The sequence below is a fragment of the Gavia stellata genome, chromosome 4 (genome assembly GCF_030936135.1).
Source record: "Gavia stellata isolate bGavSte3 chromosome 4, bGavSte3.hap2, whole genome shotgun sequence".
In the NCBI taxonomy this organism is placed as follows: Eukaryota; Metazoa; Chordata; class Aves; order Gaviiformes; family Gaviidae; genus Gavia; species Gavia stellata.
This window is the reverse complement of record NC_082597.1, coordinates 38,433,781-38,461,452: the sequence shown is the minus strand read 5'-3', so window position 1 is coordinate 38,461,452 and position 27,672 is coordinate 38,433,781. Positions and strand designations below refer to the sequence as shown.

At 36.6% G+C, this 27,672-nt stretch overlaps 1 protein-coding gene across 2 annotated transcripts in view; it reads right to left on the bottom strand.

Moving 5' to 3' along the window:
• LEMD3 (LEM domain containing 3) overlaps positions 1 to 27,672 on the bottom strand; it is a 51,323-nt gene that overhangs the window by 15,152 nt on the left and 8,499 nt on the right. The window contains exons 2-7 of one of the 2 annotated variants that reach the window (XM_009813065.2): positions 14,384 to 14,421; positions 11,896 to 11,962; positions 4,710 to 4,777; positions 2,712 to 2,791; positions 2,483 to 2,631; positions 629 to 730 (exon numbers count right to left, since the gene is read on the bottom strand). In XM_009813065.2, the coding sequence (XP_009811367.2) occupies positions 629 to 730; positions 2,483 to 2,631; positions 2,712 to 2,791; positions 4,710 to 4,777; positions 11,896 to 11,962; positions 14,384 to 14,421 (504 nt within the window). The remainder of the gene's footprint in view (positions 1 to 628; positions 731 to 2,482; positions 2,632 to 2,711; positions 2,792 to 4,709; positions 4,778 to 11,895; positions 11,963 to 14,383; positions 14,422 to 27,672) is intronic. The other variant, XM_059816255.1, reaches the window with a different exon arrangement.

Genomic DNA, 27,672 nt, shown 5'->3' with positions numbered 1-27,672 from the left:
GAAAACAGCTCAGGTGACAGTAATAAGACAAAGTAAGCAAAAATGCAGCCCATAACAAAGCTTAAAAACTACAAACATAAGCTACTGAAAACATTGTGGCTTCAAGTAGAAAGGCAGAATTTCAAAACTCAATTATGCATTCTATTTTAGTAACAATCTCTGCTCAAAGTGACTAATTAAAAAGCTGCTTTGTCTATGAAAAGCCAGTAAGGATGGAATTGAGAGCTAACACACTTTTTAGGAGTGGTTATTTTAGCTAAAGATAGCTGAAAAACCAGATACAGAAAGCAACATGTCACCATACTTCCAGTCAACAAACATTGCATTTATATTTGTTTTCAACAGTAAGAATACCACCAAGTCAATGGGAATTTATTATAGCCATGTTGATGTAATTTATAAATTACAATCTTTAAACCTAAATCAAAGCTTTTGGTATAAAGGATGATTTTTTTTTTTTTTTTTTTGAAGAGAAACAAACATAGGAACCACACATTTGACCAATAACTCTAATAGCATGATGACTGACAGCTAAACAGGCAGAAAACATAACTGAAGTAACACCAGTACTTTGAAAGCTTATACAGACCCAATACAGATACATCAGATGTGACTCAAGAAACCATACCTATGATTTTTACCACCATATCATACATCTGCCTCGTTTCTTCTTCCTCTTTTGCCCAACGGTATTTCATGTAGTGCAAGACTCCCCAAACCATTGCTATACCTGCATTAAGATGTACAGATGTACAATAATCTTTAAACAGTGGTTATTTAATAAAGTTTACAGCACATTTGGTTGAACTAGCTAATATTGTGAGTTACTTTAAATGTCAAAGCTAGTGAAATACACTGTACTCACTGTCAATATTTTACTAACACAGCAACACAAACTCTTAAATTTTGAAGAGCAGTTACCTTTAGGAAAACATTTCATTGTTTTAACAATAGCCTAGTATCCCATGACTGTGGTTTAGAATTTTACCCACTTGTGAAGAACAACAGCGAAACAGCTGTATTGGAAAAATTCAAAGTCGTATCAAAAGTCACAAACTGACAATTCAGAACATGTTAAGACGTAAAAATGCACAATATTCACTAATTCATAGACAAGTCACACGCTTTAGATATACTGGTCAATACTAATTAACTTGGACTGCTTCAGTTCAGCTACAGATTTGTATTTCTTGCAACAAAGTACTGCATGCTATTTTTCTATTACTTTAAAGATTATTCCCCAAAACAACAATCTAGTTAGGAAGGCCATCAGAATAAGCTGAAAATAAATATCTTATTCCTTCTTCTGTCTGGGGCTGAGGGCACCACTACACTAGTGATCTCTTAACAATATGAAAAAAAACAAAACAAAACCAAAAACACACATACACAAATTATAGTTACATAGTTTGTTTTGTTTACCACTGATCACAAGGCAGAATTAACTGATACATCAAAGAGACTAAAGGACATCACTTTAGGTCAAAATGGGTGTTAGTTAGTGACAACACTTCTAACATTTATACAGTGGTTTATTTTTGAAAAGGTGCTTCATATTAACCTTAATTACAGATAAGAAACACAGAGCAATTTGCTCAGCAGGACTGATGAGACCAGCGGTTGACTTGGATATTGAGTTTCATCTCCACATCCCAATCCAACCCTCCTATCAACTATATCAGAAAGACAACAATCTGGGACAGTTTGCCTTTGATTCTTTTGGTTCGTCAAAAGGCTAGTGAAGGACGTCTCAAGTCTTCCACTCATGAGCATGAGATTGTTAAGATATTAGGATAAATAATTTATTAAATATTCAATAGGTGCATGAGATGAACTCTGCATCTTCAATATTTCTAACCGGTCACATGGAAAGGAGTGAAGTGCCTGCACTCAGCTGTACCATATTTTTATGCTGCGTAGTTTTCCATATGGTTAAGAATTAAACAAACTTAAAAGAATTTGAAACTTAACTAGAACACTGTCAAAGACTAAATGAATTAGTCTTACTGAAGGATTAGATACATTTTTACAACACAGTCTTAGAGGTAAGAATTCTTGGTGACAACCACCTTGGGTATTCAACTTTTCCTGAAACTGTAGTTATGTTTCCAAAGTTCCTGGAACAACAGTGAAATATCCTCAAAATTAAGGCTATCATGTCTTTTTACTGAGCATTTTGCTTTTTCAAATGAGTTCAACCTGGAATTTTTGAAAGCCACAAGGTACTGCTTTGGCAGGGAAAAAGACGGTTCCCAAAGAATGAGTATGTTCAGCTGACTACAGCAGCAGATGATAGCACCCACTTTGAAAATACAGTGGTGCAACAGAAGTGCAAAGCAAACTGCATTGTAGTCAAGATACGGATAGGAACTCAAGTTTTATGGTTGAATAAAAACTTTGTCTAAACATGCTGTTTACTTTTCCCCGTGCACTTATATAAACGCAAGTTATAACAAAAAAGTTTGATTTTTTGTTAACTTACCCAAAAGCAATATTGATAATCTGTGAGTTACATTAACAAACGCACGGCGAAAACGACACCTGAAAGACATCTTTGGACTAGTGGATTCCAGATACTTCACATCTGTCACATTAGTGACATCCATCTCATTAGGGTCATTGCTGAGACACCTATTCAAGAATATACAGTATTTATGAAAAAGGATACGTTCTGTCAGAATATATTAAGTTAAGAAATAAAGACCACTTACTTTATGCCAACATCTTCCCCGCTATTCAAGATCCACTGTAACGCTGTGTTAAGTACACTTTCATATTCTGGATCTAAATTCTGTCAAAAGACAAATATTAATGAGTTATTTCATAAATAACCAGAAAGTTATCATGCCACAATAAAATTCAGGTACTGCACAGATTAGTAGCCAAAACTATGTGGTTTTGTTCTTGATTTTTCAGATTTTTGCTTAAGTGTTCACTACACGAAGTGAATCTATACATGCTATGAGCAGCTATGAGACTTACTAGCATTCCTCAAATTAAGGACTGTTTGAAAAGTCAAGCCACATTCACTGTTCTATTAACAATTCTAACCTACGGGAAGAAAAAATTATTCAGCCACTAGGTGGTGCTCATTGAAAATCTACTTCAAGAATAAAAACTCAAACCAGGTAAAACCCAGCTGAAAATGGGTCCTATAAAAGCAGTTCAGATTTTTTTTTTTTTTAAAGAAGCTTGAGGAAAATCAGTTTTAACTGATACTTCGCAAACAGTCCAGTGTCTGTAGTTCAAGAACTGATATTACTATATAGAAATTGACTTTTTTGTCATTAGGTGGTATCAACTATCATAGGAGAACATTCACTGCTATCTGAGCTAAGGCTGTCTCCATAGTTCACCTTGCATGTTCTTTTGCAGAAAAAGAAAAGCAAAAATGGGAATTACTATTGTATTTGAAATTATACACTTCAAAAAGATTTATCTCCATCTTTCCTTTGAACCTCACATAATGTAACTGGCCTGGAATTAAAGGATAAGCACTTAAAAAACCAGTAACTATTTTGTTTTCACTTTGAGACTAAAATATTAAACTTTTACCACTGAAATTTTAAACTTTAAACTTTTACTGAAATTCTGCAAAGGAGTTATATTTATACTCCCAAAATGAGGAACTGTAGGGTTAAATGAGACTTCATACAAAGTGACAAATTTTCAAATGAAATTTCAGCTTCTTATCAGAGCTAAAACAGTTGTTTTGATAACAACTGTCATTCTTTCAGCACAACAGATAGGTAAGACCATCAGTTAGTTATGCAGCATCAACTTAATTTTTTCCAATATATTCCCACAATGCACTGGTTTTAACAGATACAGCCAAACCATAAACCAGTGTTAGCAGCTTCTTCAGGATGCTCGTAATGTTGCCCCATTTTGTCTACTACGTAAACACTTGCCAAAATGTAAAATTTCTATACATTTGTATATTAGAAGTCACATCAGCTTAACTCCCCCCCCATCCAATAAAAGAAATCTTATACTCTCAGCCTTTTAAAAGCTTCAAGTAGTTTTCCACTGAAAGGTACACCAACGTGGGCTAAAATAAACCCTACAGCTGTCAAGACAAGGCAAGAGTCATCTTTTATTTGGGGAGTGAGGCAGGGGAATGACAGCAGAGAGTGGGATTTCATAATACTGCACACCTATCAAATTAACAAAAAGGCCTTTTTTGACCATTTCTGTTTAAAGCATTAATGAATAGTGTCTTCATACAGCTGCTGCCTGTCAGGCCCGCTGCACAGATTCACACAACCACCTCTCCTCCCAAAGAAAGGAAGACAGTATCCTTTTCCACTAAGTCTCAAAACATCATATACTTATTTCTGCAGAAGCTTCTAGAGATTTGAATTTCATAAATTTATGCTTTTTTGTGTTGTCAGCTATCTGCATCAATTTAAATTATGCCCTGGCATTTTAACTAAAGGGAAAATGCCTGCATGCCATTGAAGCACTACTGTCTACACTTTCTGGCAAATAAGCCAGTTTTTATCACCTTCCCTCTCCCCCAAGACCTCGCTACATGCCCAAATAAAAATCGTAAGCATGTGTTAAAGACATCAATTCCAAACATTTCCAAGTAACATTCAATACTAAGTCAAATTTTAGTCAATACACTAGATATGAAAACAGGTGTTACAAATTGTCACTTATACAAATCTTATATACAACCAATGAAAAATACCTCATTTGCTTACTTTTAAATATGCAGCTGCCTCCTGGACGGTAAGATTTCTTTGAATAGAGCTGCCACATTCATGTTCCCCTGGTAAAATTAAACTTTTGTTTATTTTGATCTACTTATTACTGCATTGTATTAAATAAAATCACCTAAGCACAGTTAACAGTAGCTCAATACTTCTCTCAAGTTGCACTAAAAATTTCAGAAAAATCTCTGGACAAATTTCTCCTTCAAAAAAAGTTAAAACACCTGAAGATTGTCAAAGCTAATAATATGTACAAATCACATCAACACAACTTGATGTACTGCTCAGAAAGTATATTTTGGTATTTACATTGAAAGTAGAACAAAAGGTAGTATGAAGAACTGTCAAAAGGACATTACCATAAAACAGTTGCTGTACCCTGATTCAACTTCTTTCAAATAATTTCCATTTACTCTCAAATATGTATTATCTTTTATATAGACCTAGTTCCAGTTGCAACATATCCATAATAGTATTTCAGGCACTATGAAGTTACTACATTTTAGATTGGTCCAAGTTATCACAAGAACTCATCACCTTCCTGAACAAGCACAAAAACCCAAAGTATGGCCCAAAACTGGTGGTTTTAGCATCCTCCTAATTCTTCTGGAAAGTATGCAGAAGTAGTCGGGAAATAAGGTATTATATGCACAGTCAGTCCTCACAGCCACATGCCATCATCTTCCTGATTTTCTTTGCTAAACTGAAGGTACCTGATTCATGCAAAAAAATATGTAATGACAGTCATACCAGCACAAAGTCACACAGAAAAGGAAAAGGTCTAACACCAGTTTTATCTATCACTAGGCCATCATTTCTGAAGAACTGTCAGGGAATGGCAAATCACTTTTTTCCTTATCTTTCTTAAAAAAATCTTACCATCTCTAACCATGATTTTACTGTGCCAAAACAATAAAATAGGAAACAACAAGTCCAGTCTTTCACTGGCTCAGGGTTACGCCTGCCTTACCTTCCTGAATCTATGCCAAGCTGTATTATTCCCAAAGCCATAGCAAGGCTAGGAAAGTTTAAGATACTCATGCATATACAAAATATCCGCACTGCAATACCCTTTAAATGGAGTCACTTCAAGTATTAATTCCCTACACAAACAAGAACATTCGAGGCAATCTGAGCAAAAATTACGAAACACTAGCAAGTTATGGAGAAGCATCTTCATGTCTCATTCACAGTAGGGAGTTCCAAAGAAGTAAGTGTTTCTATGAAGCAAAAGTCCTTCTCAGATTGCTAACATTTTGTTTGATACACTAACAGATTTAAGTGAATTTGGCCTTGCAAGCACATGAGCATAACAGAGAGGCTCTTCTCTTACTGTTGGGTTATAGAGAAACAGGAACACTGTTTTTAAGAGTGCTCATATGCTATCTGGCCCTGAAGTGCTGCTGGAACTAGGCCTGTGTGCACGTGTGTATTTTCAATCAAGCACTGAGCAGAAAAGACACTACTTTAAAAGCTGTTTCACTTGATAATTAACATGCAACATCTTAGACTTTCAAAGTGCCTGAGTCTACTGTAATAGCAAAACTACAGAGATCACTGGTGAAAACTGACACCACCTTTGCCAAAAAACCCACTCTGAATTTAGAAGTCAGCACCAGAATTGGAGTTATGGGCTATTCTTGTATGTAATTTAGGCAGACATTCTTTTTGTGCTGCATAAACTCTACAACCTGTAAGTTTACGTATGTAATCAGTGATTTCATGTTTCAAGATTAGCAGACTTGGGATAACTCTCTCTCATACAGTCTCCGGTGTAAACATACTGTTTTAAATCTAGAACTGATGGAATAAAAACAATAAAACCAAAATGTATCTCTGTAGAAGCCATATGTACAATCTCAATCAGGTATTAAGTTGTATGACATGAGCAAGTCTGATAGGTATGCATCCATTTAAGCTTTTTTTGTTGTTTGGTAAGACCTGAAGTCTTCCTGGGGTCTTTCTAATACAGAAAAAGCATGTCAGTCATAATTTGACTGAACAAAACAGCTTGTGAGAGCAGGGCGATGAGACCCTTCTGCTTAGGAGCTTTATGTTTCATTGGGTTTTGTTTTTTAATTATCTAGATAAGCAGGAAAGCCCATTTATGAAATAAGAAAGACTAGAAAGGATGAGGTTAATACACAGAAAAGAAAACAAACAAAACAGACAAGCAGGAGACCAGATTGTGAAAAATGAATTCTTAAAAACAAGTTTCAGGATTCATTTTGGATTTTCAATCTTACGCAAACACAGTTCTTAAAAGAGGACAAAAGCTCCCTTAGGTGGGGGACTACTGGATTACTTTAGTAGTTTTAAATTCTAATCTATTTTGCCTTCTTCCAGGAATTACATTTATACAGTATGCAGCCAACACACTGACTTCACAGCTTCTGGTCTCATCTTTAAAAAACGAGCAGACAGCTTCCTCGCAGTCCTGATTTTTTCAGACTATATTCTCTCTGAACAAGTTTAACAGTTTAAACAGTTTAACAGTTAAAAACGCCTTTCCGAAAGCCTAGGTTCTGACAACGTCTATGGCCCACCAGTTCAGATTACCCTCATGCAATGCTGGGGGGGATAAAAGTCACTTTCATCTTGCCTCCCACTCTTGAAATGAGTAAGCTAATCAGAGTTACGTGAATAAGCTAATCAGAGTTACAGCGTTTCAGTCCTGGACAAAAAGCTGTTGGAGATGCAGTTTCTCATTCCAACCCATCTACTGCTGAGAACCATTTAACAGCTTTCTTCTGAGAAACTCATGAATTTGAAAGCCTACAGAAAGTTAGGCATTTCACAAGTCAGACAACCTTCTGTTTTACTGCAAACAGCAGGATATTCCTATATGCCATTTCAGTCACCGATTTAGCTAATAGTTCTGCAAATGAAGGCTCACTTTGAATAACTTCGGTGCAATCATTAACCACTTGGCTTAGAAACCCACTTTCCACAGTCAGAGCCAAAAATACTTCCCAACTGTTCCATTTGAGGCCCTATATCCAGGAATAAAACTGAAGCAGAGGCAAAAAAAAATTTTACACAGATCTGCTGTGAAAGATATGTCTGAGCTCTTTGTAAAAACTGCCCCTCCGTTACAATGTCTATTGCAAACTTAGAGAAAGCATGGATCTTTGCGCTCAAACTTTTCTTCAGCACAGAGCACTTCAATTTCAAGTGCAATCAGAGTACCATTCTAGTTGCCTTTGTAGGGAGGTGAGAAGTAATACATCTCAGCAACGATCACAAAATTACCTTTTAGCTTATGTTAGTGTACTCGGGCAAGCTACATAAGAAGTTGAGTCCTAGAAATACTAACAAAAATCAACTAAAGCCTCAGTTCTAAAAAACATTTAAGTCTGTTCTCACAATTGCTTTCAATACAGAAAATAAGTCAGATGTGCTTTTCCATGCAGACTAGAATATTTGAAACTGACTTTCATTTGGGCATTTAGCTTAATTTATGAGCTGAAGCATATACAGTTAACAGAAATATTCAGAATTTTAAAATATTTGCTTTACAACGTAAATCATTCTCTTAAAGTACCAGAACCAAAACCCAGTGAAAAATCTAATACTTTAAGGAACACAGAGATTTAGCACAGATCTCTAGCTTATACCTTGATACGATACAGTCAACCAATACAAAAAGCAAATAGTGTATAAAATATTTGTTTAGCAGGTCTCATGCTTACACGTTACTTGCAGCAGGACACTAAAGTGGGTAGCTGAAGAAAAGCAGGAGCAGAACAAGTGTGAGAGCAAGTAAGAATGCCTGATCTCCCGAAGCCAATTCAACAGTTTAATATCATTGAAAAACCAGAACTTGCTAAATAGTCTTTAAATCACTGGTTGGAAACAGCGCAATATCAATTACCTCAAGAACTAAAGATTAAGGAGAGTGACAGAACAGAGAGCCTGTGACAGCAATCAGATACAGTAGCTGACACTTGAAATTAATATTAAGTAATATCTAGTGTTTTGCCAGGATTTTCATCCAGCCATGGATTTATCAGTAAGCCTTTTTAACATATGGAAATCTAATTCACCCCTGCATCTCAAGGACCTGTGCTGTCCATTAGCTCAGAAGGAAACAGTCTAAATCTGACAGATCATCACTCTGTGGAGAATGCCAAGCAAAAGAAATTTCTAACTAAATAAAAAAATCTTTATGTACAAGAAAGTAGGGTCATACCCATGGGTAGCTGGCTGCTTCTTGTGGATATGTGGTTACATTTATTCATTTTGCAAGCCTGACTGAAACGGATGTGATCTACTGAAGTCTCTCTATGAAAGACCAAGACAGTCAGTAATTAACATATCCCTGAAGGAAGTCTAATTTAAATAAAGCACATATTTTGGTTTAGGAGAGTGTTAGGCACTGAAACATGTTCTGTCTATAAAGAGTTGCTGCTTTGAAGAAAGGCTGAACCATTAGACAAGAACACAGGAACACAAACTTCAACTCAGAACTGGACGAATAGATACTGCTTCTCCCTCTAGTTTCTTGTGAGGTAGGCATTACTCACCATAGGTTTGGCAGACTAGTAATTCTGAGAACAGTGATGCATTAAAGGCAATCTATTTTTATATAGGATAATTAAATCATTTTACATCATATCAGAGCATCACAGTACAGAATAGGCATCTACAGTTGGAACATAATATATTAAGTCAAATAAAACTAACAAACTGTTACCCTGACTTTTTCTTCCTTCAAACAACTTTGTGTTTTACCTTCTAAAATAAAAGCCCCATCACTTGCTCTCCAATTGAAGTTGACAAGGCAAGAAACTAGCTCAGTAAAAATATAAGAAGTCTAATAAAACAAAGAGGGCTAGAAACCAAATTCTGAAGTGACTGTCTTCATGGTTGTCAAGATGTTGAATAAAGCTTAACAGAACAGACTACTGCAAGTTTCCAGCCTGCCTTTTTAATATTAATAGTTATAACATGAACAAATGATTCATAGCCAAGTATGAAATGAGAGAAACTTTTCCAAATATGTGACAGAGAGACCTGAAAAGCACCACTTTTACTAAAACTATATTCCTTTACTTCTCTCTCTTTTGAAGTGGTGCACTGTGTACTTTTAAACCCTGCATCTCTCTAGCAGCTTTCTGTTCTATGATTTTTAAACAGCTTCCAGATATTTTGCTAGGTCTACATCAATATAGTATTCAAGAATGGACGGCAGACTTCTTCCTCTCATACCTTAAGAAACTTGGCATTGACGATAACTTCTGTAAGTACAGATGAATTAGGTCATTCTTCAGACTGTATGAGAGCTGCACTGCTGAGCAACCAGGTAATCTTGCAATACAGCTTCAGTTTGGGGGATCATCTAACCAGAAAGTATAGCTATATTTTTTGAAATTAAGTACTGAAGATTCTCCTGGCCAGGAATAGACTAATAGGAGATTAATGCACCTTTGAGACCTGGGGAAAAAAGCAGTCATTTGGAGCATACAAATTCCTCTCTTAAGGCAGACAGGTAAACATTTTTGTAAGTGTACATGCACATAAGTAAGCCCCAGCTAATGAAGAAAACTCCCTTTCTTTCACCGATGTAGAAATAAGGTGCCAAACCTTTTTATCCAGGTAAGTACATTGGTTACTGTATGGCCACTGGAGGGCCGGATGACACGCTGAGAGAACAGCAAGCTGTTACATTTTCTTTACAAAAGAGGGAGAGAAGTAGCATAACCCATTACTTCCAGTTCACACAAGTCAGTGCTCTACTGCACACAGCTGTGGGTCTTGTAAGACATTCCTACACACCACAGGCTGGCTACCCCGCACGAAAAAAAAAAATGTTTTGGCCCCAATGATTTATAATCGCAGAATTATCTACCACCATCTATTAAGTATGAAATAGTTTGAAACAGACAAAAATGTATCAAGATGCAATTGACCTGTGAAAGATCAACAATGTAACACATTCACAGTCAGAAAGCAACAAAATGAAGACTAAAGCAGTATTATTTTGCATGCACTCAGGTTAAACACCATTCTTTCACCATTTTGGGTTAAAGACTAATGTAAACAAGACAACATTTGTGGGGTTTGTCCAAACATCTATTTTATTCACTGCAGATACTGTGAATGCTCTGGAAACAAAAAGCTTCTGCAGGAAGATTACTCTTACAATTTAAAGGTATTACAGAGCTGCTCAAGTTTCTCACAGAATTCCAATATAGGCCTGACATATTAAATTGTCAGCCTCGTATCTGTCAGAGTTGCTTCCACATTTTTTAATGTTTGAGAAATGTCTGTAGCACCTATAATAGTGGAAAAGCCTTCTTGGTGAAACTTGGCTGTTGCAAAACAAACAGTTGGCACAAAGAACAGTAAGACTTAAAAACCAAAAAACCTGAACCACTGCCTCCTGAATGCATTATGGATTAAATAAGCACATTATGGATTAAATAAGCAAGGATGATAAATAAATGGCTTAATAGTTATGAAATAGATTCTACTGTAACTCAAACTCACCAGATGCCAAAGTTGTAAACACAGTCTTAAATTTACCATTTCCTGATTGTGATGTGTAAATACCTATGCAGTTTAAAGCTGTGTTAATTATGACTCTAGGCAAGCGCACTGTATTTTTTACGTTGAATATTCAATAATTAATACTAATTCTAAACACCATCCCTGACACATTACTATATACTGCACTTTTAATTACTATATAATTAGTATGGTTAAGTTGGACTATTTTGCCTAACAAGGCAATCTTGTTCAACCACTACTGTTCATTGTATTAGTAACCATTTTCTGATTGTTGTGAAAAAATTTGTTTTTCAGACTTTTTTCCACCACAGTGAAATAACTACCTTTAAAAGAAATACATATTCCTCTCCACATATAGCATATTTAAACTTTTTAATGAAACCAGATTAATAAAGGTTTAAGACATTAGATCAAAAACCATACAGGATCACAATATTCAACAACCTATCCTGTTAACTAAAAAACACTGCAACAAAAGGCACTACACTGGTGAAAAAGGCAGTGTAAGCGAACTAGAAATGGGATTTCTAGTTTCCAAAAACAGAACTCTAAAAAGCTATCAGGACCCCAGCATATTCCAGTTGTTGCAAATCACTATCTCAGCATAGACGACTTCATAGCTGTTGCCATAACACTCTTAGTCACTATATTTTTAAAGTGTTACCTGCTACTTGTGCCAATTTATCATGAAGTGCATATAAGCTGTTCATCATGAGACTTATTTCATTTTCCTAGAATTAGAAAAACACATTAATGTTAAAACAAATATTATTAGAGTTGTATTTTCTTCTATTTACCCCAAAAGTATTTATATACCATGAGAAAAAAAAGGTTTTACACATACAGGTGGAAAGCTGTAGTGTTTCACACATCAACAACGATGCAAGCAATAGATTTTGAATCAAAGTATTCACAATATTGATTTTTCAGATCTTGACTGAAACTAAACTAGATTGCAGCCCAGACTCTGATGGATCTGCCAATTCAAACTGACAGCTCAAAAGGTTATTTTAATACTACTGAGAGAACAGTGCAATGACACAAAAGAAGTTTGGTGGTTTGTTTTTTGGGTGGGTTTTTTTTTTTGCTACTATGTAAAAATAAAAGTTTTATTCTTAATGAATGTGCAGTGATACTTCATACAAGCCACACTAAATTACCATCTGGTCATATTCCCGCATAAAATTCATAGCAAAGTAAGATTTGTGTCTACCTTCAAACTACAGTAACTTAGTTAAAAAACAGAAAACAAACAAACAAAAACCCAGAAAGCTGTGGACTATACAGTCTTGTTGACACCTCCTGCATATGCCACTAGTGTAAAAAGGCCTAATCCCCCAAACAAGCATGATTATGAGTTGTCATATAATTGTTATTTACAGGGGAGTTAAACTTACCAAGATATTGAGGAATTTCATTGAAATATATCCAGAAACATTTTATATTAGAAGGAATTACTCAAAATATGAAGATGAGGAACATGCAATTACATACACTGAGTACTAAAGGCCATTCTAAAACCTTGAGGTTTTTTGGGTGGGGTTTTTTGTTGTTTTTTTTTTTTAAGTTGGCTCTGACTCCTGGGGCAAAGTCAAATGGCTGAAATAAGACTAGAGCCTTTATTCAGAAGATATGCAAAGAAAGTAATTTTCCAGTTTGTGCACCTGCTGATTACACTCACATTGAAAAAACTAAATAAATTTTAATTCCCTGATGCACAGCACTGTGACATAATTTTAAAATTTGAATGCTCAATTTTTTTCCCCCATAAGAAAACTGCTATCAAAAAGCAGAATACTTCTTTCATTGATCAAATATTTGACAAATTAACTCCCACAGACTATATAAACAACTACCAGCATCACCTGTCCCTATTCTGGTCCTACAAAACCATCACTAAGATTAAATTGATATAGTTGGTACTTTCCAGGAAACTAACCAACCTTATTAACCCATTTCCTGGCTGGAAAATACTAGGCATGGCAGAAGAGGAAAATCAGTCCTCTACCACATGCACACACCACCAGCAGTACTCCAAGTTCCATTTATTCGCCAGCAGGTACACCCATGACTTCACTAATAGCTACACTGAGACAGACACCTGAAACATTTTTGGGACCAAATTCTTTTTTAGTAAATTAATTGTTGGACCACATAAAGTAAGCAACTGAACAATACAACTTTCGTAGCTAATGAACAATCAAGCATGGAGCAGGATTATTATGAACAAGAACACAAGAAACGCAGAAGAAAGTAACATACAAAGAACAGGTTTTCAAGCTGTCAAGTCCAGTGCACAAGATGCATTCTCTCTGCACTACTAAAGTCATTCTGAAAGAATCCTCAGAATTTACCCCACAAAATTCAATTTGTTCAAAAAGATTCAGAAACATTTTCTACCCAAGAAACTAGACACGGCTACCTACTTAAAATATGCAATTTTTCACTTTTGGAGAGCTCAAGCTAGACAAAAAACAGAAAAAAACCCACACAATTATATTGCAATACTTGCTTATATATGCCTAGCAAAAGCAGATCACTATGTTTACAGTCCAGGCAGAAAGACTGAAGGCCAGAAGAGAGAACCACCAAAACACATGCTGCAGAACTAAGAGTAATACAGATACCTTCAATGGTGACATCTCAAAAATGGTTATCCCAATATTCCAGTTGAAAGAACGAATATAGGAACAAGTTACAGAACAGAATCAAAATGAAAAATATAAAATTTTCAATCCATTTTCTAAAGGAGGCTAACCCTTGCTCTTCTAAGGCACTAAATAAGATCCTGGAGTTTCACATCATCATCTCTTACCAGCTGTCCTTTCAAGGTTGAGAAGCCAAATGGTAACAGTAAGAGACAAACTGATAAATTTATTCTCAAAACTTACAACACAATTTTCCCTCATAGCTCTACAATACAAATTATGTAACATTTTCTTATTATATAAAGCAACCAGCATGCCACAGCCAAATCTTGTAATCCTAGTTATATTGCCTGAGATAACAAACAAAAAATTAAAAGATTAGACTTGCAGGTGCGTTCATCTCATGCAAAGCATTCTGAAACGGCATTCTTCTGAACAGATCTATATTGGTTTTATACAATCATTTGACAAACTAAAATCTCGATATTAAGTGGTTTTACTTACTTTTATTTTTTGTAGTTCTTCACTGAAGGGATTCTTGACTGTCAAGAAAAAAGAAAAAAATTAAGTCATTCTAGAGTCTGAAAATACTAAAAAGGTATACCAACACTGTAGCTTTATGACAACACTGTAATCTTTAGATAAAACAAGTCCATAATATGACAAAAGCCAATTAGATAGCTATTAACCTTTGACTTAACTCTGTATTTGATATTGCACTATACTAGCATTTAGGTTAAACCAGCATCTTCTATATCTGCTAATTTCACAGCTATTTCAATGCAAACAAAACCATGCTTATCATTTGCCAAACTCTTGCTTTAATGACTCAATTGCATTGAAATAATAATTCGGAGGTTTTACATTTTTCAGGGTCTAGTTTAAAGTAAAACTACTTTACTAAGCAATAATCCATACAACACAAAGCTGTACAACTCATCAGCATTTTCTGTTTTGACAGAAGTAAGAGATGACACACTGAGAGCTCAGGTGAAAAGTGCAGCATGACTAAATGACCATTCCTTCCTTTCTAAATAAAACAGTCTCCACAGCTCTTGAAAGCGTAACTCTATTATATTCCTCTTGGCTACAAAAATGTGTTCTTCAAGGAAGAGAAGTTGAAATCAGACAAGTAATTTGTGCTATGCTTCCACTTAAGACCGACCAGCTGGTAACTGCAAAGTTACCAAGGCAGGGAGCAATCACCATTAAAGAATATTGTCTTGCCTTTCTAAGCCACAAACTCTTGTTTCACCCAGTTTGAGCTTATACAGAAATTACCAGTTCTACATGCTATTCAAACAGAAAATGAAGCTTCTACTGACCACAGTTCACCAAGCACAAAAACAAAAGAAAAAAAGCATCCTGGGAAACCTGACAAAATTGGAGGTCTAGGTATGTTGAAAGCACACTGAGAACAGGTGGCACTTGAAGGGGCACACTGCTCCATATATAGTTCTACAAAAAGTAGAATTCTTCCAAAAGGAAACAGTACTTTCTACTACTTTTAGGTCTGAGGCACTTGCATAGAGAATCTGAAAGAAACCTCAGTCTGAGAAGAATTTTGTGCATTTTGAAATCCTGCAGTTCAACTTTCTATACCAAGGCATAGTAAAAGACAAGTACAATCTTAAATAGTGTCCAAAATACATAATTCCATTCACATGGTGTAACTACACCCACCACCACCCCCCCCAGATACTGCAGTTGTTTACACAGCATTTCTGCTTGCATCTGAAGGTAACTCAGCAACAGCCTCTGATAGTGCTAACCAATTTGACTTCTTAGAAGGCACTCCCATGCGAAAAGATATTCACAAAATATCAAGTGTTGCCCCCCCAACAGTCAGTTGATTGACAATATCTTGACTCCTGAACCATAACCATGATTATTAAGCTGATCAGTTAATTTAGTTATAAATGGAAAAAATAAAGGTGGACATACTAGATCAAATTCATGGCAAGATTTCTCATTTAGGAGAAATGGAGGACACAAAAGAAACTAAGGACCAACTTATAAACCAGGGGGCCCCTAACCTTTGCCAAGTGTAGTTGCATCTGGGTAAGTAAGAAAAAAAATGAATTATTTGTAAAAAAATGTGATTTTTATTACCCGCACAAACTTCCGTAGCACTGTTGGCAACAGCCAGATGCTGACCCACTTCACCTTATTTTTGAAAGGCAAGTTTGAAGTGGGAATGATTACCAATTCATTGTTCCTACATGTAGCAATGGTAAGGAACGCATTTCTACAATTACAACCAAGAAATTATGTATAAAATAGTGGGGCAATGAAAATGCTTTCTGAGTGAAGAAAGCTTGACTCTCTGAAACTTTGCAAATCACAGTTTGTCCATGCACCTGAGCTCAGAAGAAAATTAAGCATTCTACTTACCCAGCAGCAATAAGCTCTTCAGCTTCCTCTGACAAAGCAAATGGAAAAAAAAATACACAAAACTAGGCAAACACAGGGACTGGTTTTCACAGACATCTGAATACTTGATTCAGATATCAGATTAATCAAAACTGATAGAAGCAGAAGATGTTCAAGCACTCTTGTAAACCAAGGCCTTATACCACTTCATGATTTCATTCTGTAAGAGCAAATTCTCAGACATTGCCTACTAGATTATCAAGCTATCAACTTTACAAAGCTTCTATGTATTTCATTCATTAACTCAGCAGAACATTCCCAGTACATTAAACTTTTAATCTAAATAGCCTAAAATAGGATTAGAGAAACACAGCCAAGGCTCTAGATGACTGCCAACCTCCCAGTTTGATTGTTAGTTATCCAGACAGGGTAATTATGTAATTATGGTCTCTTCACAAGGTCAATCTTATTGAGCATACATGAAATCTTGATTATATGGTTTTAGATCAGAGGAGGCAGGGAAGGGGGGGCGGGGCATGAGACAACAGTGTAGATTTCAGTATACCTGACAAACATACATTTTAGCACTGATGAAAGCCATGGAACAAACACAAATGCAATACTTCCATGCCTGCAAAGATGCAAACTGGAAACTGTCAGCTGCAATTCTACATACGTTAGGACAGTACAGCAATTAAGTGAAGGCAATGGTGGTGTTAGACTTTCCCAGCATCACAATCCCAGTGCAAAGTCAATCTCACATGTGAGCAATTTTGTATTTTGATAAATTAAAACACTGAATTTATGAAGCATGAGATGTCAATGTTTGCCTCTCCTTCAAAGACACAGTGGTTAAAGTGACCAAAAAAAAGACTCTCCTCCAAAATTGTCACAAAAATTCAACAATCCTTGTAATTCATTATCTTAACTTACTCTATATGACTGCCATGAAATCCCTCTGAAGTTAGTGTTAGTGTTTTTTTGGCAAGTTAACCAATAAGTGAGATATATTAACATAAAATGTAAGATGTTAATATAGTTTAGGATGCCTGATGCCTTAAGAGGCAAGTATGCTAAATGCAACTGCAGCAATTTATCAGCTGCATATGCAATTAACAACTATCAATCAATCTGCATCTATTTACCACACAACCTTGATTAACTTGAGTTAGTAAGGCCACTCCTTAACTACTCCAGTAATTCCTCTGTTCTGAATCCACCCTTCCTTCTTTTGCCCAGGATCTAAGCTCTTACCAAATCCTCCCACTTGCTCCAGCCAGATGTAAAGTTTTCATCTACTCCAATACGCTTAAGATACTTCAGTATATTCAGTATATTACATCAACATTATTTGTCAAGAAATCTTTTGAACCATTCTTAAAATATAAGTACAGTTTTAAGAGTAGCAAACTCTTGTTCTACCAAACTAAGCATTCATTTAATAACTAATTACTAATAGAAGAGTTTCTTACGTGAATATATCATACTTCCAAGGCCCCTCCGCAAAAAGGGTTCAAGAGCTCTACCATACAGCAGTGATTACCAACCTTAAAGCAGTTTATCAAACTCATGCTTTTATGAACTTCAAAGAACATACTCTCATCTATTTATATTACAAAGCTAAAAACTACAGAGATCATTTTCTAAAACAGGAATCCCCTGACTGTTGTCCCAGGGGGTCTTCTCTCCAGGTTAGTGAACTAACCAACAACCATATCCACTGCCCTCAAAAAAAGGAGGGATGCAACAAACTACCTGGACATGGCAATCTCATTATCCATTAGAACTCCCCAAACAGCAGCAAAATTGCGAGAAGCATGCCAGTTTTACCTGGCCACACATGAATACTAGCTGCAAGATAAAAAAAAGAGTATTTTCATGGAAGAAAAACCTCAAAAGCTTGACAAAGGGAACCATACCAACTCACCCAAAACACTGTAATAGCTAAACGTTCTGCTTGAAAGTTTGGTGCATTGGGAGAAGAGCTTTATTCCTGGCAAGGTGTAACGATAATAGGATTCTTTGGCCAGACATGGAAAGAAACAAAAAGTAAGCACACTAAGGGACATGATCTTCACATGAAACTTTATTTCAGAACAGGAAGGGATATGCTATTTAAATTCCATTTTTAAGAAGTGATCTTATTTAAATGCTAGTTAATCAAGAACAAGACAGTAAGATTACTGAAAAGCCTGTGAAAGAAATCAAAGCTGCATACAAATATTGTCCTGGTTAACTGAAAAGACTACTAATGACCCTTAGAAGTAACTAATTTATACATATTAGTGTTGGGAGAAGCTGTAAATGATAACTTACAGCCTACTAAAATTCCTCAGAATGGCAGAACTGGTCAGTCTCAAATAACAAAAAGTCACCAACACAAAGCTAAGGGTCACAGCACAGTTCCAAAGCATTCCAGCCCAAGCTGTCAACACAAATGCACATACCAAGCCATCTCACAGAGATGCTCAATTTTAGGAATACAAGTGCAGTCAGTGTCAACATGAGGTTAATTTTTGCTAGAATACAGAAGCTTTCATCTTTAAAGCAACAATAAAACCACTCACCACCCATTTTCCTCCCTAATACATTGGTAACAATTGCAGACAGGCACAGTATTTACAAGGGTTTCATTTTCTTCAGTAAGACAAACATGGAGCATAAAGTGGGATTTTTTTTCCTCTTTTTCAAAGCATGGCTTAACAGACATGAAGTTGCAGCCTAATTGCAGACATTCATGAACACACAAGTCAGCTTTTATAGAGTCTTAATGGTACAAATTCCAAAGACTGACATAGCTTCACAGGCAGTCATACCTAGAAAGAAGACACGTACAAATAAAAATACCTTTGCTTAGGACATAAGCAAGAACGGTATCACTAACAGGGTATCAAAATTAGGGATTCCATTACCTTCTGGTCACCTTATTAGGATGCCAAAAAGTAGCTAACCCTTCCACTACAGCTGTCTCCTAGACGCTGTGGTACCTTGCCCTGAACAGCATTACCATTCTTGGAGTTTCAGTATTCAATACACATTAACAGATAACATCAAAACTGAAGTATGAAGGAACAGTCACACTGGGACAAGCCAAGGATTCAACTAGCCCAGAATCCTGCCTCCAGCAGTAGCAAGGTTTACCCTTTTCAGAGACACCTGTTCCTAACTGGAGGGGGGAAATCAACAGCACAGTGGCAAAAACCAGCATCAGGGCATAAGAATACAAAGTATATGCTGATACTTCAACAGAATGTTCCCCCAGTCATAAAAAAATTTGTACTTCAGAAGCTTCCTAAGACAGACAGAAGTGGCTGGCTATTTTTTTTTTTCCTAAATTATTAACTCCAATGTATTTTTCCCTACCCATTCGTCTAGTCCCACATTAACCCCAAGCAAGCTTTTAGCTTCAGCAACACACGGTCACAAAGAGTTCCACAACTTAAATGTGCATGTGAGAAAAACCAGTTTCTCTGCTTACTCTGAACTTGCCACTTGTTAACTTGAGAAACTCCTCCTTGTACTAGAGGAGACAGTGAGTCATCAGACCCTACTCACCCCCTCGGTCTTCACTCTTCCACACTCAAGAGCCCTAGCCCTCCTTGCCATGAAAGCCATACTATGCTTTTGATCATATTACTGCTCTCTGAATCTTTTTGCAGCTCTGCTGTGTCCTTTCTGAGGTTGGGGACCAGATTTGGACACTAGCAAAAATAAAATGCCATACTGATATTCTCAAATATATCCTCTCAAATATACTTTGTTCTCAATTCTCTTCCTAAAACACAGAAAATTCTACCATTGTGTTTCCTTCTTAACCAGTACTGAATATTAAGTTAAAATTTTTAACAGAATCATTGTAATGTCATAATCTGTTTCTGAACATACAGATAATTTGGTTTTATAAACAAAAAAGCAAATTTCCAATGCAACTTTAAAGAGCTGTAAAGCCACAACTGCAGAAACAAGAATGAACCCAATTAACCTATAAGCACTTAATTTCTTGATGTGATGATACCGAAAGTGCTAAATACCATCCACAGAAGGATTCTGAGGCTGCACACTGCAACACACGCATCCAAGCTAGCAACTTCTGCAGAGGCAAAAATGTTCCTCCCTGCAAATAGAATAGTACTTTTCTCCTCCCCACCCACCATGTCACAAGCAGCCTAATCAGAAGCAGTGTTTTTTCCAAAATTTGTCCTGTAAAGGTGTGTTCAGTAAGGGGATAACCTAATGCTTTCCATTAGAATTTTTTCTTCATTAAAAAACACATTAGCTGGATAATGTGTTGTTAACAGAGGAAGGAACAATACTGGAAGCACTGCTCTCCGAAATGGGCCTTAAGCCCAGCCTTTTTCTACATGACCTTGGAAACAAGTTCTCAATAATTTTACAGTCTAAGTACTTTCAACATCAACTAACAGGTCTATAACTTTATTTTGGTAAGTTTGGGGTCAAGTACTATTTCCATCCAGTGACATACTGTGTATGTGTCAAGGACAATTTAAAACATTGTCTCTTAAAGCTCTTAAAACTTTAAAATGCCAGAAATTGAACTGAACAAACAAGTTATTACAGGAAATACGTTACTCCAAAGCTCCATCTTTCAAACAGCTTAAATAAAATAATCCTGCCTTTACTTCCTCTCTGCTAAACACTCAAAGCAAATGAGCAGTTTTGCATGACCTCCATCTCCAGATTGTGCTAATTCATGTAGAAACCTCTTTGAATCAGCAGGCTAAATCTCTGTGCTTTGATATTAAGACACCAAGTCATACATCAAGCTGAGCAGTTCCTTCACTACAGATCATCTTTGTGTGCTTTGGAAAAAGTTTTTCTATTTCTAAATAAGTACACCATTACATTTTGAACAGTCCTTGGCCATGCCAATTTTGAATGGCAGCACAATCTGCCACGAGGATTAGAGCATTCTAAAACCAGCTGAATCTTTCCTTGATATCAAGTCAGTTTTTCAACTGCCTCAGTGTAGAGAGCTTTTATTGATAATTTTTCCCCCAATATCATTTGAATTCGTTCTGTTTGTGAACAGGTGATATAACGGTTGATGATATAACCAAACTATTTCACAATCACTTTTTTTTTTTTACAAAACCCTCCTCTAAAATAATGAAAACTAACATACTCTCAGCCCTGAAAATAGCAGTCTTCATTATTTTAGGTAAAAGGGTGGGAAATACCAGAATTTCTCTTCGGAGTTCTTCCCTGCTTCTTAAAAAACCCTCTCCATATATTAGCTGTATCACTCTTTCTAAAAATGCTCAAATCTACTACGGCTTATTTAAATACTGGTTAGAATAGACCTGAATATTGAAAGATGCTCTTAAGAGAGTCATGTCAATTTGGTCCCACTAGCATTGTGGGAGAGATTCTCATCAGATTATTCAGTTTCACTAGAATACAAATACTAGTTTCATTCTAGTACTTGCATAAATGTCTAAAAACCTAGAAATCATAAGTTTTATGCTTAAAAGATTAAAGTAAAATATTTTAATCTATGTAGTGCCTGTAGGTATCCCAGTACTGCGAAACTGAAACAGTAGTTTGCTGTACATCAGTTCTTAAGGATGTGACCTTTTTTAAGCAAAAAGCCTTATAAAATAAATCCAGAACTGAAACAGTTGTCGAGACATCAGAGCTGTCTTTAGAGGAAGTTTTCACTATATTATTGCCACATTCACTCCAGGAATACTACTGCCAGCTAGAATCTACTGTACTGAAGTGCCCATTTCAAACAGAGCTGATAGTTCAGAACAACCCCTGCAAATATTAACAGAGAGACTGCCTTTCCTTCTTTCCGGTGTCCTGTTTCCTAAATATCACCATCAACCATAGCAAGACTCAGGGAAGAAAAAAACTACAGAGCTATAGTACAAACACTGCTTGTTTCAAAAGGAGGAATGTGCAACCTGCCTGTGTGTATGAAAAAAGCATGGAAGTTAACTTTTTCTAATAGAAGACCCTGTGAAAATAACTGTATGCAACAGATAAAGGAACAAGTAAATAAGCCCAAACAAGAAGCAATGCAGTCACACCAAGAAACAGAACAAGCTTAGAACACCACTATTAGCAAGAAAATAATATTGCATTTTAATTCCCCAGTTCCACAGACAGATGAGAAATTTGGACAGAAAAGATTCGGGCAGTGTTTCACACCCCTAACTCGAGGAGGGGGGTGTAATCAGAAGTAGTAAGTGCCAGTCACCAAACACTCCAGACAATACCTCCAGCTGCTACACCCACCCAGGAACTGGTCTCACCTCAAGTTCTCTCTCCTCTATGCCTACACTAATCTTAATGAAGCATACTCAGTACAAGAGCAGACTTAAGCAAGAGCACACTAAGCTGCTAGGTTACTTACAAAATAATTTTTTCATTATCTGTATTTCTGGAAAGCTAAAACGATACAATAAAGTATCCTGGCCTCCAGTTTTACTTCTACCAGTGTAAGGAAATGTTTTATAGCAACAGAATTTGCACACACACTCTTTTACATTATATTACAAAACATACTATATTTCAATGAAGCAACAGCTGTCTGTGTTCTGTTAGGAAAAATGGCTCAGGAGAACTGATTCGCCATGCATTGTAAAAATTAGGTAATATTACATTCCTTGCACACGCATACACACAGTCTCCATTATAAGCTATTATTTATATGTAGGAAAAAGAAGAAAAAACCACACTAAGACTTTTATCAGCAGTTGAAAAAGATTACCAGGAGAAATGTTAGACTTCAGATACCTCCCAGCATTTCACAATGGGTAGAGAACACCTTCACTTACAACAGAATTGAAATACGCTTCTGTAATAGCTCTTCTCCCTTCTTCTGTGCTCCCTCCCAAATATTTTAGCTCCTTATATTTTATAAGGTCAAAAAACACCCATGACTTCAATAAACGAACACAAATGAAAAAACCCAAAGATATTCAGAAGCAGGGGAAACTCCACCTTGAAAACATGGCAGCACAAGCAGCTCAATGTTAAATTAGGAAATGGTCTGCTTTCCTCAAACTCCAAAGTTCAAGATGGAAAGCAAAGTCATAAAGCAAGTGTCATGAATCAGTGGGAATCTGCAATTAAATATTAAATCTACTGTCACTGTGCCAAAGGGCCCAGCCCAGATAGAAACACCCTTGTGATCTCATACAAGCAGGAAGAATTCCTGTCTTGAAGAGCTTCCAATGTAAAAATACTCAGTTATACCCTGTTCTTCCAGACAGACTTAAAAGTATTAGTAATATATTATAATAGTATAAACAAAGTATTAGTAATATATTATAATAGTATAAACAGTTTACAGCATCCAAAGATAATATTCAAATGGAGAGCACTGACAGAAGAACTCTTAAGAGACCCTCAATCATGACAGCGAAGACATTAACAAAGTCAAGATAAAGCTCACATAGGGATTTTTCCTATTTAAAACTGGGGTTCTCCTGTGTCTCTGTCCTTCCAACCATTCAGCACACCTTGGTCTATCACTGCTTGCTGCACTAAGAGCAGCAGAACTGCTGAACAATGATCTATACAAAGCCTGAACACAGACGTAAAACTCCAAAAATAGGTGCCCTAGCGTATCCCAGGGAGAAAAAAGAGCTTACTTACACAGGACATAGAGGTAGCTGATAGCAGGTCTCTTGTCATGACAAAGGTGAGTTTTCACAAAGGAAGCAGCAGCCAGCTTACCAGAAGTATCCATATTAGCGAAATAGAAAAAGGAAAACTGCCCACCATGTATAGCAGAAGTTTGCAGAGCTCAAAACCAGGATGAGCTCAGCAGTAATTCAAGACATAACACCACTTGACTGGAAATGAATAAAAGTAGACAATATTCAGTAACTTCCATTTTTACTCAGCTGGACTAAGACTCTAAAGAGTTGGTTAACCTTCCAGGCTGTCTACCATACCAGCTGCATTTGTTTGATAGCATAAACTGGCTGGTTCAAGTAATTATCTGAAGGGAACAACTGGACTACCACACAGCCATACATCACCATTATTATATATATGCCTTGCCATTGGTTCCTATATGCAGCTGAAGAGTCTGCTTGAACTAAGACTTCCAATATTGTTATCGTAATTGTTTATTAATTAAACAGATTACACCTATTAGTTAAAGGGTTAAGTCATCAGTTCGTGGACTAAGCTGATGAATCTTCTAGCAGTACTGTGTGCACTTCTCCTGAGCCAGGTGGATCTAGAGAGGAGAAAGAACCTGTCTTGGCAAGAAACTAATCTGCCATACAGAAACAGCAAAAAAAGAAGATGGAAATGAAGAACAAGTGAGTCTTACTGAGATCTCAAACACTAGGGACAATAAAACCTTACCACACCACTGGCTATTTGTAGATACATGAGATCTCTGTAGTGTGCAAGTCACTACATAGTAGTACAAAGCTAGGTGCTTAAACTATAAAACAAAGTTTACAAAACAAGATCTTAACTCTCCTTCCTCAAACCATTTATCTCACACTTAAGGAAGCATAGCTGGCCGTACAGCTAGTAGTCTGATGCCAAGGTTTGTGCAAGAACCTCAGTACATTCCCATCTCCTGAATGGTAAAGAACACCACGTGCTAATTCATTCCCTTACAGAAGGGATAGGCAGACCCTGTTTAGTTTAGCCTTTGGTCCTCACATCACCAGGACAGCTCCTTCCCAGGGCTGCTACTTTCATGTGATTTCCCTCCACAGTTTGCTCTCCCTCCAAAGGAATGAAGCAGAATAAAACAAGTCTGGATTTGACACCCCATTGTTTTTTTCCCCCACTTCATGTGCGCTTGTACACATTCTGCACATTTTTGTTTTTAGTTCATAAGCAGCACCTTTAGCTGAAGGTCAAGAGAAAAAACAGTATTTAAACTTATAATCAAAAAATGCATTAGCCACTGCATTGTCCAATTCCAAAGTACACACACACACACGTGCTCAAACAAGCCAAAAAAATGTCTACAGCATTTCTGCAGGGACTACCACCTCTGATGGAAGTCAAACTTAACAGACACTGCTCGTAATACACCTAGGATCACAAAGTCAGACTGTGCATATACACCTGCCCATTCTGAATGAATGAGCTTCAAGAGTACTTAAAAGGCTGGTATTTCAGGGTTTCAATGAGAAATGAAAAACTACTAGCTCAAAGGACACTGTACAGACAGTACAACAGTATGGCTCTTTAAAATGGAGTGCTGAGAACATCTGATTTTTTTCTGAGTTTATATCAAAATGAGTATGTGTTTGCTACTATATGCAAAATATAAAGTACCCAAACATGAATATATCCTTTAGATACAGCTCAGATCCCCCATTTCCCACAGCAATTTAGGAACACCTTTACCCAAAGCTGCTTTTGCATAAGCAGTACTTCACATGCTTACAGATAAGAGCAACAAAACCCAAAAAATAAGTAGTGAAACTAGTTCCTTCTCCAGAAGGAAATCTGTATCTCTAACCTCATTTTCTCAGCTAGGCAAAGTCTCCCCAGGACAGCATAAAGTTCCTTTGACAAAAAAAGAAGAAAAAAAAAAAAGAGTGCCTTTTCGGCTTTTTCCTTGAAATACACTATACCTCTCACCTCCAGAAGCTTCCTTGCACCATACATCAGGTGCAAACCAATACAGAAACAGACTAGGATGAACCTGACCTCATACTCTCCTTTTCAAGATCCCACCAAGGAATTTCATAAATCATTCTCTCTTATTTACAAAGTAATTCCAATAAATTTGCAAGAATGAGAAACAGCACAAGCAAGACTACCAGACTGGCCCTTCCCCAGTAATTCGGTTTGACTGTGGATTTCCACAGCCTGGAAGAGGCCTCTCACAGGTTTGTCACACATGCACCACACAGTCTGTCACTCAACAAAATTAACAAATACCCTCTTTGGTTGTCTGATGCATGACACCTGAAAAAGAACAAACAGCCCATTAAACTTTCAGATATAGGTCAAGTGCCAGAGAGGAACAGGAAATTTCACGACGAATGTTTTACCATTTCCCAGAAAATATCCTGGGAATTAAAAAAAACAAACCACCACACACCACAACCAAGAGCTATTTCAGGCAACACAAGCAAAAAAAAAAAACAAAACAAACAAAAATCTCACACATCTACCTTCTGATATTTGAAACCCTTCATTCACAGCAAATGGTCCATTGCTCAGTATTTATTGACAGGTTTCAGATTAGTTCTAGCTAGACTTCTGTTCCCTATGACCAACAATATCTACACATTTAGATAAAAATTTGTTTGAAGAAGTTGTGCTGTAAGATATGGGAATACTGTACATGAGGGGCTTGTGTTGTGCAGCTTGATGATACTGAACGGACACAGGGATAAGTATTACTGAATTAGTGTGCTGTGAAATGTTTATTGTGTAACTACATAGTGAGATGATGAGTATTGAGGGGACACATGGTTAAGGTGAGTGGCCTTGATACGCAGCCTGTTGAAAATACCCAAAAGCTAACATAAGCAGTTATGAAGTCAAAGGACAGTCTGAGGCTTCTCCAATAAGCAATTCAGAGATTTAACTGACCTTCAGAGAAACACTTCTTTTCTGTGGAGAAAAGGAAAATTAAGATCTAGATGTGGCCTTAAAATCTAGTCTGGAATAACACTACATTTATCCAACTCATCCCAGCAGTCCTCTCACGATAAGCTTTTGTTCAGTCGACTGCCTAGCAAGGACAGGCTGATGCTGCATTTACCCAAGATGCAGCAAGTCCAAGTATAAAAGTTTCTTGTACTTTTTCAATAAAGAAAAGGTTAAGGGGATGTGACCTGTATATAAAACCCTGTATTAAGACTTAAGTGAATAAAGGCAGTATGAAGGAAGTCTTAGTATGTATGTAAAACAATTATCTTCTAACAAGCCATCTTCCAATTTTTAATTAAGTAAACGGCCTCCTCTAAGACAGAGAAAAACTGGCCTAGGAATTGGTCTACAAGGCTTCATTTATGAACAGACCTATTTCTTACTTATCTAGCGCAGCATCGCTAGAATTCAGTGGATCTTATAGACTACTTAGTAAGTTTTAGTGTCACTTAATTAAATGTTAGACCTCTCTTTTTAAGCCCCTACCTCTCCTCCCCCCTCACATTAAAGAGCCTTCTATATCAATTCAGTCTGTTGCTCAGAGTTCATTTAAAGCAGCTAAAGGAATTTAAGACTCTAAAAAGGCAGCTTTATTCAAGATACCTGTTACAATATGACCCTCAGTAAGCAGAAAATTTTATCCTTTCCTGTGCAAAAAGAAGAATTCATCTCTGCAAAACACCAGACATAACAGCACATCTCCAACAAACTAGGCCCAACAGGCACAGCATGTTTGCCTGTTTCATATTTAGTACGCATCCACACTCACTTGCTCCTTACCCTCTCACCCTCCACAGCAGACT